This window comes from Glycine soja, chromosome 5, assembly GCF_004193775.1.
Source record: "Glycine soja cultivar W05 chromosome 5, ASM419377v2, whole genome shotgun sequence".
Lineage (NCBI taxonomy): Eukaryota > Viridiplantae > Streptophyta > Magnoliopsida > Fabales > Fabaceae > Glycine > Glycine soja.
In genome coordinates, this window is record NC_041006.1 from 17,395,021 (window position 1) to 17,408,026 (window position 13,006).

Sequence of the window (13,006 nt, forward strand, 5' to 3'; positions counted from 1 at the left end):
TGGATGAATCTCTCTTCCTATTGTAGGAGTCTCTTCTTTTATCAGCTTGAGTGAGATTCGAGCATTTAGCTCCTTATCTTTGATCACAGTTTTTGCCAAACACATCTGGCGTCTTCAAAAAAAAAAAAAAAAAACTATCCCTCTTGAAGAGATTGGCATCTGGATATTATTAACAATTTTAAACTTCAAACTAACAAAAAGAACATTTTGAAACAATTTAAAAAGATAAGGAACTAAAATGATCTTTTAAAAAGATAAAGAATTAAACTGAAAAAAAATAAGATAAATGACCAAATTAATTTGAAAAATGAAATGAAAAAATAAAATATTAATTAAAATATAGAAATGGAAAGAAGAAAAGTGAGAAATTTTGAATGATAATTGGAAAAGAAAACAAAAATAAATAAATAAATTTATACTAATTAAAAACTTCTTTTACTCTATTAATTTTATCTTAAGAATTTTTTTTTACTTTTAAATTATATTTTTACTCTACTAATTAAAAGATTAATTTTTAAAAATTAAAACAAAAAAATATATCATTTTGTCCAATTTCATCGCAATTTTAGAAGGGAAGTGTTTCCAGGTGGATCCCGTGACAATAACGTCCTTTTCTCTGACAAACAGTAGATATTTGATATTGTCTCATCAGTCACTTCCTTCCTTTCTGTTTGCTTCTACTCCATTTCCACGCGAGGGTAGAAGCTTTTTTCTTCATGAGCATTCATTTGGCTCTTGCTCCCATGCATAAAATCTAGCAAATTTAACAGCAGAGTATTGTATCCTGTTTATTCTTATAAGTGGCTTAAGCTTTACATGATTATAGCACAGCACATCAAATTATTTAAGAGCATGCCACCATACCCTGTAACAACAAAATCAGCCATGTTCAGTTTGACCTGTTCATAAATTTTCTCTGCTGCAGCGGCATGATCGGGATCCTCTGGTCTTTAGGAATAAAAATACATAGGTCCCTAAAACACTCAATGGCCTTATGTTCCAAAATATTCAAGCTTTTTACAGACAAACAAGCACATTGCTACTAGAATTTTGAATTAGACCCCAGAACCATTGCTCAGTTATGTCATACCATTAGATGCTTCGGACATAGTGAGTTGACACTCAAGCTGTCTTTCTTCCATCCAATTGATGGATATATAAAAGGATGGATATCTTAGCTGATCACAAAATTATGAATCTCTTTGTTGAACTTGGATATTCATAAAGGTTTTGTGTTTGATGAGTTCCTTAACAGCAAATCCCCTTCAGCACTGATTAATAAGGGGGATGTTTCCTTTTACCATAATCCAATGTGAAAACTGTATTTAGTTGTTTTTGCTTTTTGGTGTGATCATGGACTCTTGGGAAAGACAACCTGAACTGCATGAAGCAAGTATTACGAGGAAATTGTATGAAGCCAATTCAAGTTAACATCAACTTGAGGAACATCTATCTTTAGATTGGGAAGTAGAGGTTTGAAATCTTCCCATGAAGCAGCCGTCTCTTCATCACATACCACCTCCTTTAAATTCTCAAGATTGGCGATTGAGGGTGGCACTTCACACCTTGCACAACTTGTCATGTAGAGATTTTGTAGATTAGACAGATTACCAAAGTCCTCTGGCAAATTAGGAAGGCTTATGCAATTTGAGATATCAAGAAGTCGTAGCTTTGAAAGCCTTCCAATAGAATCTGGTAACCCTTCCAAATCAGTACAGGAACTGAGCCTTAGGAGTTCCAAATTCTCCAACTTTCCAATTTCTTGCGGCAGTGCAGAGAGTTTGTGGCAATTAGTAATACTGAGCTTCTTCAGGGAGATAATATCACAGAGCTCCTTAGGCAATCCCACCATGTCTTTGCTATAGTCAATATTCAACTCTTCAAGACTTGGAAAAGCATATGAAATTAGCATGTCATTGTTTTCAAACGCCCGTTTCATATTACACAGGTAGAGGGATAACTTTTTAAGATTCTTCATTGCAACAAAGGAAGGAACAGAAATCCGCTCTAATCTGATTCTTTTCAGGTTATTAGATAAAGAGCCAATCAGCTCAAAGTTGTTCATTACAGAAGGATAGAAACTGTAATTTGTGACTATAAGAACTTTGAGTTTGTTCATTTCTTCTATGAAATCCGGAAAGAAATACTGTTTAGTTCGAATATTAAAAATCAGAACCTCAACTTCAGCTAGTTGCATTTGGGGCCAATCTGAAGTGCAATTTTCATCTGCAAACGCAACCCTTGATGCATTAGTTATGGAAGACTAATGAATGGCAGATCACAACATTCATATTACCATTTTTTTACTTTGTAAGTATATACTTTGAAAAGATAACTCACCAGTTAATATAGACAATGTTTGGGCAGTGGCCTGTTGGTGCTTAAGCAGTGTTGACTTCTCCCCAAGCCACCAACGAGGTTTATTTTGATTTATCTCAATAATCAATCTTTTTCCCTCTTCCGTTGGTTCCTGAGTGCTTTGATAAATTGCAAGTTCTCTCAGAAGGTCATGAAGGACGATGAAATGGTTATTGTAGTAGTAATTGTCTGTGTCACTAGCATTTTTCCTGGTATGGAAGCAGAATACAATTCCTTAAGATTCTTAATTTCAACAATAATTATGAATTTCAACTTCTGCCCTCTAAATCAAGAACAATAATTATGAATTTCAACTTCTGTCCTCTAAATCAAATCAGTTAAAAAAATATGAGGTTCTTAATTTCAATCTGAGATAAACGGTCATTTTGGAATATTATATCATGAAACTGTTAGGATATAAGGTGAAGGGAAAGTTAGTTAACATAGTTAGACTATTAATAAGTTATTTACTACATTTAGGATATCGATTAGTTAATTAAGGGGTTAGTTAGTTAGATAGAGGGGTTTATTAGATATAAATAGGGGAAGAAGGATAGGAGAGAGGAAGATCTTATCATTTGTAAATCTCAATTTACAAATCCTTTGTAAAGGGACAATCCTTGGAGGAGAGTTTTCTCTCCTATTTTCTGTTCTTTTCTTACTAGTCAATAAAATCCTTTCTTTCTTTCTCATTTCAATTCTTGGTTCCTAACAGAAACATATGCTTCTCACATAAGCTATACAAGCCATATAATTATTTGTCCTATAGAGCACAAATTCATGTTGTTTGTTGTATATAACTATATAATCTAGAGGAAAATACAAGCAGTAAGTGTACCTTGCTACCAAGACATTAGCCAGATTCATGAAGTCTAATTTGTTGATAATGGCCATTGCCTCTGGGCCATCATCATCTAGACTATGCGACTCTGCCCACATATCAATGAGAGAGGTAACAGGAATTCTTTGGTCTTCAGGAAATAACCCTAGGTCCATGAAGCACTCCTTGATGACAGGATCATCTTCCAAAACATTCAAGATCTTTTGGAGGCATGTAAGTAGTTCAGTATTAGAATCAAGTATAGAATGCTGTGACAATTCTTCCACCATCTTTAGCCACAACTCAGAAGGCTGATGACTGAGTGATCTCCCAATTACTTTGACGGCAAGTGGTAAACCCTTGCAGATTCGAACAACCTGTACTTGCAACCAAAAATAGTCAGTAACCAAATTGCTATGATTTAAGCACCCAAGATGCCTGTATGTAATGTGTCATATCATTTTGAGGGGTCAAAACATGGATTTATATTTTATTTGTCTTTTAAGTGAGTTCAATGATATGTTGTTCAAAATGAAACAAAAAGATTTCAAGTGTTATTAATATCCAATCTTGTAATGTGTCATATCATTTTGAGGGGTCAAAACATGGATTTATATTTTATTTCATTTTAAGTGAGTTCAATGATACGTTGTTCAAAATGAAACAAAAAGATTTCAATTGTTAATATCCAATCTTGTGACGTCTACTTCAATTGAATGACTTCAGAAAAAAAAAAAAAAGAACAAATACAGATAACTCGCATATGATTTGCACCTTTTGGACAAGTTCTTCGTCAGGAATGCTTGAACCATGTTCTTCTAAGAGAGCATAATGACGGAAAAGGGTTACTGCATCTTCATGAACGAGTGGTTTTAAGATACACTGTGTGCCAAAACTAGAAAATGCAACCCTAGAAGTCACCAAAATTTTATATTCTGGTATCTGGACTTTAAATTTCTCGACAAGAGCTTCTGAGCCAGGCCAAACATCATCCAGAACCAACAACACTGAACTTCTACCAATTTGCCTCAGCAAAAGTCCCAATTGATTAACGGCATCTTCATCACTTTGAAAATCAGGCACTTGACATCCACAGTGTTCAAATAATCTCTCCACAATAATCTTCAACTGGGGCGTTTTTGAGAAAGTGACAAATATAATATTTTCACTAAATTTACCTAGGTAAACCAAAGGGATCTGTAAGCACAGACTATTTGATGTCTTATACTATTTAGAATGCATTATGTATCAGATTTTCATTTGATTGTGAGCATATATTGCAACAGAATAATTTATTAATTATTATTACAGATAACATTCTGCTAAATGAACACTGAACAGAAAAACAAATAATACAGGTCAAAAGAAAATGCTTCTTTAATTTGTTAAAGCATCATTTACGGAGAATAGATGCCAAGGCTATGCCCTTATTATGAAATTTGGACTACAATAAAAGCTTTAGTTCACATATTAACTTCTAAAAGGATAACTAGACAATGTTTGGAACAATCTAAGGGAAATAATAGCTCTTTTCCTTTTTCAAAAAAGGCATCATAAAGTTGACAGAAGTGATAACTTCTAAAAAATGAGCAAAACTAAACATGCACACAGCCTTAAGCTTGAACTTTGCCCTAAGCTGCTCCCTCTACCTTCAGAAATGTGGATTTAAAACATTTCACAAGCCATTACCAACAAATTTTCAAGACATAATACTTGCATGCCATGTTTGCAACTTTGAATAATGTTTTTGGCATCTGTTTCTGTTACTACTTTTCTTTCAACATTAACACGTGGTTGACATTAGCTAGTAGTTCACGACAAAATATTGCACAGGAAAGAGATAACGGATGAAGTTATGAAAGATTGATGAGCCATAATGACATCATCTAAAAGAAGAACAAGTCAAACCATCATACATCAAAGAAATAAAAAGGAGTTAAAACTTACCCTTGACTTGTTCATCCCAGCATAGCTTAGTAGCCAAGGTGGTTTTACCCGTTCCACCCAAACCAGTTAGCAGAACAACGGACACACCATCTCTAAGAACCTCCACCTTCAACTTACTCAACGGTTCATCCAACCCAACAGTGAATTCTGGTTTTTGAGGAACACCAAAAGGACACTTCATTGGTCCTCCAACACCACCAAGATTCTTCTCAAAACTCCCTTTGCTAAGAAGCTCAAGAATTTCTCTCATTTTGTAAAGGTTCTCTTCAATATCTTTTGCCACAAGAGCTTGCTTCTCACCACCAGCAAATGAATGACCCCTCTTCTGCCCAAATCTGCAGAGAAACAAAGATAGACACTTGGAGAAGCATTTACAAACAAATTTTTCTTTTGCATCTTTTTCTCCTATAAGGGTGTTGATTTCTTCTCTGGGTGGATTCAAGTGTTCGTTGTATTGCTTGATCTCTAGCACCACGGGAGCGTTATCCTTAAGTGTTGACCTCAGTATTTGCTTGTTGCTTTCACTGCTTTGACCCTTTTCCACAATTTCCGAAGACATCATCCTCAATCTCTCTTGAAGAGCAACACGCTCTGTAGTCTCTTCCATGAATAACCCAATTTGAGTGTTTTTTTTTTCTCTCTCTTTTTTTAGCGTGCTTCCTATTTTACAACCAAACAAGGAACAACAAGTTATGAAAGTAAAATAAAGTCAACGTCGCAGCTTATGAGTATCCCAAGTTGCAAGTTTATATAACATGAAAAGAGACAGTTTATGTACCTTTGAAATAACCAAGGATGCTTCCTATGAAATTCGTGTTTTTGTCTTGGGTGTCCTTCTTGTTACGAGCACAGTTGATTCAAGCTTTTTGTTAGGATCTCAACTTGAAAGATTCGAAATATGGAATCTCAAACAACGGACGTTTTTATTGTATCGCCATGAAGAAGATTCCTCACCACTGCTCGCTCTCTTCCACGGTCCTTCTCACAGCGCGTAAAGTGAATTCTGAGGAAACTTTACTCTTTACCTTTAGAAATGGCAGGGAAAGAGATAAGAAGGAGCAGAAAAGGAAGATAGATGAGAAAGTAGCAACTTACCGTTAGTTAACGTTAGACTTTGAATTAATTAAGGATATATACTCACTTTTTTATCCATTATATTTTAATGTAATTTTATTTTAATAAATCAAATTTTAAAAAATTAATTTAATCTTTTATGTTTTGAAAAATTTTATTTTTATATTTAAATTTTAAAAATTTTAATTTAATCTTTTATGATTTTGAAAGTTTTATTTGATTTTTTATATTTTTGAAAATTTTATTTTAGTCATTTCTTTTAATTTTTATCAACAAACGTTCAATTAAATTTAAATTTTAAAATAATTAATTTAAAATAGTAGCCAGTAAAATTGTATCATCCCATAATTAGAATGTGATCCTAGTAGCATCAATATAGATAAGAAACATTGAATCTTGATGAGAAGTTTTAAACCTAAAATCACAATGATGATTTTTTATCTTGCTTTAATTTTTAAACATTTATTAACGGAAATTAGAAGAAAAAATCAAAATTAAACTTTCAAAACCATAAAAGATGAAAATAAATTTTTCAAAAAAACATAAAAAAATAAAATAAAATTTTTAAAACTTAATATACCAAAATAAAACTTTTAAAAACATAAAAGAACTAAAATGAAATTTTCAAAAGTTAATGTACGAAAGTAAAAAAAAAAATACTAAAACATAATAGGTGTGACATTTAGCCATTAAATAATGTAGAACTTAATCACTATTATTTTCTTTTCATAAATTTAGTTTTTAAAATTAATTTTATGCAAATATTCAAATCAGCATTTATTACTCTCTTTGTTATACAATAATTATCATATTAAATATTTGATATTTTATATAGATCAACAACAAAATAGTAAATAGATAAAAATAATAATAATTTTATAAAATTATTATTTTGTAATTAACGTATAAAGAATATAAGTAAAAAAGTTATTAATGTTACATTAAAAATTAAAATAATAGTTATTTTAAAATAATTTTTTTATATAACAATTATAATAGAAGAGAAGAAGTATTTTCAATAATAATGTCTTTATCAGATTCGCAAAGCATTGATAATTGCGATGTTTTTTCGATTTAGCTTTATACCTCGGACGATGAACTGCAGGGTTTTGAACGGATTCCTGACTTTGTAACAGGAACGTCAATGTGCAGTTATTAGTATTTATACCATTTGATTAATTCAATCTATCAGGTGTTAACATGTGGCTTATACGAACAAGAAGGATTCTCTATTGTACGGGATAATGATGTGAACGTTTTCTTGACGCAAGGTATTTGGGCAAGTCCACTGGTTCTCTCACGGTGAGAGCTGAGAAGTGGAATTATATCCGTTAGATTTACTATTCCGATAACATCTCGGATTAAATATGTTTTTTATATATGTAAAATAATTTTTGGTTAAATTAATCATTTTCTTACTATAATTTTATGATTTTTATTTTTTTAGTCTTTATAATTTTTAAATTATAAGGACTAGAAGAGAATTAAAATATAAAATATAAGGACTAAAAAAACACTTTTAAATTACAGGAAATAAATAGAATTAAAATGTAAACTCTAGGAACTAAAAAGACCACTTTCACAAATTATAGAGACTAAAAATATAAGAATCATGAAACTATAAAAATCAAATGAGTAATTTAATTATAATTTTTTTTACATTACTGCCTAAATTTAAACTATCGGAACTTATAATTTGGTGTCAGCTTCAATGAGACAGAAAGAGTATGATTGTGATATTTTTAATAATTAGAGAACTTGAATAAACTTTTTACTAATTGAATAATTCAATTCAATTTTTAATTATGACTAAGTCTAGAATAAAACTCTCATTATGTATGAGATGCATTTATATAGGTTAGATTATCTCCATAGTTAGTTCATCCAAGCACCTTTCTTGATAAAATGAATTAAGGAAACACTTAGGATTAATTTTGGGTTAAACATAATTTTAAAAAATTTGAAATTTTGTAATGAAAAACAATTTAATCGATTATGAAATAATATAGTTAGATAATTGATTAATCACTTATGATAATCAATTATTTTGGTTTGAATGAAAACAAGGTACATTTGTAGTTAATTGATTATCCTAAAAAATAATTGAATATTCTTCTCAAATTTTGATACCCATAATGGATCAAGAACAAAATAATCCACTAAGCATAAATATAATTGATTAACTACGTTTTTGTTATATACATATATACATACATACATACATACATATACACGAATTTTCAAGTCTCACAACACAATTCTCTTCAATTCAATTTGTCATTGTCTTACTTTTTTTTAGAGTGTGTGAGCTACGAGAGTCCTTTTTGAAGATTCATAAAAAAAGTTTCAAGAACTCTCAACTTGAAAAGATGGATCAAATCAAATTGGGTGGTATGGATTAAAATTTCCATATCTTCACTATCCATGAGAAATTTTCCCATTCTTTTTGCATTGTTTGATTGTATTTTGAGAAGGTTTCTCAAGAATTGAGTAATGTAGTAGGGTTCTACATTGTTTATGATATTCTTGTAGGTTTTTAGAGTAGTAGCATGTGTGGGTTGCTTATTGCTTGTCAGTTTGTTTTTAATCTCACTTATTGATTAGTGCAAATCCTAGGTGTTGTTTGAATTGAAAATATTGGAATCCAAAACGAGGAGAGGATGAATGGCGCATGTTCACCACTATGCCCATAAAATGATGAAGGTTTGGCGAAGGAAAAACGAGGAGAGAATGAGGAACATGGTGGAAGGTGTTTCATTGGAGGGGGGAGAGTGGTACAATGCTCTCAATGAATAAGTGGTGCGGGTGGTTTACAATAGGCGTTCAGACGCAACAATAAGGTTTTAGGAGAGGAAAAATGGTGGTTGGAATGATGGCATTTTGAGGGGATACAAGGAAAGAAAGATTGATCCACTTGGACGAATTCTGAAAATAGATGTGCTCAATGATGTTAGAGCTAAAAATATTGTTGAGTCATAGATGAATTAGGACCCTCAATATTTTTAATTAAATTAAAATAATTCCAAAGGTTAAAAGTTTCATTTTATATGCAGTCAGATGGACACATTGTATTTGCATTTGATATCTATCAAACAAAAGCAAATAAGTATTAAGTTTTGATAAAGCATTTAAAACTTCATTTAATACTTTGTGTATGGGATTCATTTTGCAAGAAATTTCTTAGAAACATTCTTCCTAGGATTTGTTCAAGTCCAAAGAAGTAAGAGAACAATCAATGCTTATAAGTTCAACATCTTAGACGCGCTTGCTACACTTGTTGTGGTAGACCTACTTTGAGCAAAAGAGAGTGGTTTTTTGTTGAAGCATTCAAATATTTGTTCCCTCTTCTCAAGCTTTGAAGAGTTGAACAAAAACAAAAGAACCAACATGCTAAGTATTCAAATCTTTGTTCCCTTTTCTCAAGCTCTATCTCTATAAATTTGAAAAGTTGTAAAGCTATCAAAACATCTTGTGTATCCTAAGAGAGAAGACTAAGTGTTTCTGTTGTAAAATTGTCTTTAACATGTTAATAACTAGTTAGTGAACAAACCAACACACAACAAATCTTTTGATTTTTTTAGAGCCAATAATGATTTGGTAGAACAAAGAACATTTTGTGGTTTTTAAGCTTGGGGATACACTTAGTGTGTAAGAGCCATTAGTGGCACTGAACAATACTTGTAACTTTGTTTAAAGTTAGTGGTTGGTGGGTTGTCAAGAATTAGATGTAGTCTAAGTGGTAGAGATAAATCAGTATAAAATTCTTTGCATCTTACATATCTCTATCTCTTATGTTAACTAACCAAGGGTTTGAATTTGATTTTGTTTTGAAAAGAAGTGTTTTTACAAAATCTATTAATATCATCTAATAGTACCTATTTGTGAAAATCCTGTAATATGCTTTCAAAGTTATATGAGACGATAGCTTTGGTTTAAAAAAATGATTTAGAAAAATTCTAAAATCAAAATTCAACCCTTTTTTATATTTGCATTTACAAATATATTTTTCTTTGCTTTGACACTTAATTAGTTTTACCGTGTATAGTAGTGTGCTAATGTTAAACAAATTTGGGACAACATAGAGGTAACTCACGTTGGAACAACCAAAGTTAAGAGAGGAATGAAAAATTGTTGAGAGATTCTAGAAATTCTATTCAGATAGGGAAGAACAAATGATAGAAGGAGAAGAGATATGTCGCAAAATTGTTAAGTTTATTGTGAATAACAAAATTTACAATGAAAGGGTTCAGAACACTCTCAAGCTCACTAAACCCACAATAGAGAGCTCTTTATAAAGGAGACAAGAACTAACTGTCTAATCGAAGATGGTTACAACAATAGAACAGAAAATAGTTACAGTTACAACATAGCCTATGTTAATGGACCACCAAAGTAAACGCTCCCTTCTACATGACTGGATGCTTGATAAACCACTTTCTAAGTGGTATTTTGTATGAGCTTTTTTTCCTATTTTGCATGTATTTTCTCGACAGAACTCGGGTTTAGAAACTAGTTATGCATTGCAAAAGCACAACCGCTCAATTGAGTGAAAGAGTTGGAGATTGCACAAATATATGAACATTTGAAGACTTGACACTTGATTATGGTTGTGGTACATTTACCACGACCACAATAAAGTGATAGCAATCCTCCAGAACAACGCTAAAATTTGATAACAGTTGTGGTTAACTGATGAGGGCCATGGTCAACTCATGAAGGTCATGGTCAACCAAGATGGGTCAATTCAATAAGGTCCTAGTCAATCCATGAGGGTTGTGGTCAACTCATGAGTGTTGTGGTCAACCAAGAGGGTCATGGTCAATCCATAATGGCCCAAGGTTTCAGCGTCACTTTTGACCATCCACCACGGTCGTAGTGTGCATTTTTGTGTAGACATCTTTAAGAAACATATATAGGTCTCTAGACTTTTTAAAAAGAGAATTCAATTTATGAATTTGAGAGAATCTTATGGGCTTTTGAGAGTTGAAAAGCATGGGCAACACTATTAGGATGAATCCTGATCATCATTCTTGCCTATTTGTATTTGTTAATGGTTTAATTACGTTAGGATTATGTCAACCAAGTGTAACCGAGTCCCAATTGTCGTATTGAACCAAAGCTTAGGTCATCCCCAAGGGAATAGTGTAAGGATGCATATTCAAATTAAAACCTTTCGGATAAAGATATTTTTGTTTTTTTATATTTTAAACTACCTAAAACTAAAACTAATTAAAACAAAAAAATAAAAGATATATTTTTCTAGAGAGATTAATGTGCTGAAAATTTAATGGCATAAATTAAAAGAAAAGGTAAGAAGTTACTTGTTTACATGATGATAATTATAGACGGAAACAATAACGTTGAGATGCTAAGATTGTACTCGGAATCCCCCTATTTGTTGCAATTCTTCACACTTCTACGTCGTTACATCGTTCATCCCCAATTCATTAATGTATTCTATCCCTAATCCCTTAGGTGATAGACCCTAAATCACTTGCCTTGATTCTCAATCCCTTGGCAAACCAACACAAGATCATCATTATTATTTGGGAACTAGCGAGGCCTAAGCAAGATTATTTTATCCCTAGAGATAACCCCAATTAAGTATCCGATTTAGTTTGGGTTTCAACGAGACTCGCCAAAGTGCAGGTCAATTCTTGGAATCATCTATGAGATGTATAGGCTCATAAAGCATTAAGTATAAAAGGTGAATAATGAATTCAAACAATATATTAATGTGAGAAAATTACATCAAATAGGGTTCAATCCTTTCCTCTCCCAGCTAAGAAAGAAACTAGTCATTTATGAAATAAAAGAAGAGAGAAGACAAGATGGTTTTTCAATGAAGGGTGGCATGTAGAGGTGTTTTTTGATGCTGCATATGCCTCTCTATTTATAGAATCATATATGTGTTTAATAGAGGCAAATGATCTCCTTAATTTACAAAATAATATAATTTATACAAGGAAATTATCTCTTCAACTGATATAATCTATTTTAATTGTTGCAGTTATCTTCCAAGTGATTTTCTTCATTTATCTTCGAGCTATATCTCCATAATTATCTTTATTTTGAATTACTTCAATTTCTAAGCGCACTGTCTAGCGTGCTCTTTGCTTAAGCGAGATATCTTCTATAAAATTTTATCTTCTCCTCTATTTGAGATTGCTTGAGCGGCCTATACCTTGCTTGAGCAAGGGTACCTTATAAAATTGCCCTATTTCTCTGTAAAAACTCACGATCATATTAAGAACTTCTAAAATTATAATTGATTTATAAAATATATTAAAAACTGAAAACATAACAAATTTGATTCAAATCAAGGCCTAAAGTATACTAAAGTATCAAATAAATGTCTCAAATTGCATATGAACATTCGGTAAATTTGACGTTTATCAACACTCCAAACTTAGAACCTTGCTCATGATTTAGCTTGGGTAAGTGTTTCACTCAATTCACATCTTAGAACACCACAATTCAACTTTGACTTTCATCTCAAGTTAATCGATACATCAAAGGCATGCATAGATCACTAAGTACTTTATTGGCTTGTAGCGCGGCTTGGCTAACAAGGAGAATTGGTTTTTTAGATATTTCAAAATAACTTAGAGGAAGGAAAGAATTAGTCTAATAATTTCATTTCATTCACATCCTGCCAATCCTTGGTACCCCAGATTTTCAATTTTATACATATTTTGCTTTGTTCTCAATTTTTTTATTTTTTCTTTACTTTGCTTCTCTCTTGTTTTCTTTATTTTTCAATTTTTTCCTTTTTCAATACTTTATAAGAGAGAATGAGGATAATAC

At 31.8% G+C, this 13,006-nt stretch overlaps 1 protein-coding gene across 1 annotated transcript; it reads right to left on the reverse strand.

The window, feature by feature from the left end:
• Nucleotides 1-755: 755 nt before the first annotated feature.
• LOC114412380 (probable disease resistance protein At5g66900) lies at nucleotides 756-6,202 on the reverse strand. The gene is made up of 6 exons (XM_028376238.1): nucleotides 5,904-6,202; nucleotides 5,126-5,785; nucleotides 3,953-4,356; nucleotides 3,197-3,555; nucleotides 2,341-2,567; nucleotides 756-2,226 (listed from the first exon to the last, which is right to left on the reverse strand). The coding sequence occupies exons 2-6, from the start codon at nucleotides 5,730-5,732 to the stop codon at nucleotides 1,397-1,399; spliced, it is 2,427 nt and encodes an 808-aa protein (XP_028232039.1). The 5' UTR covers nucleotides 5,733-5,785; nucleotides 5,904-6,202; the 3' UTR covers nucleotides 756-1,396.
• Nucleotides 6,203-13,006: the final 6,804 nt, after the last annotated feature.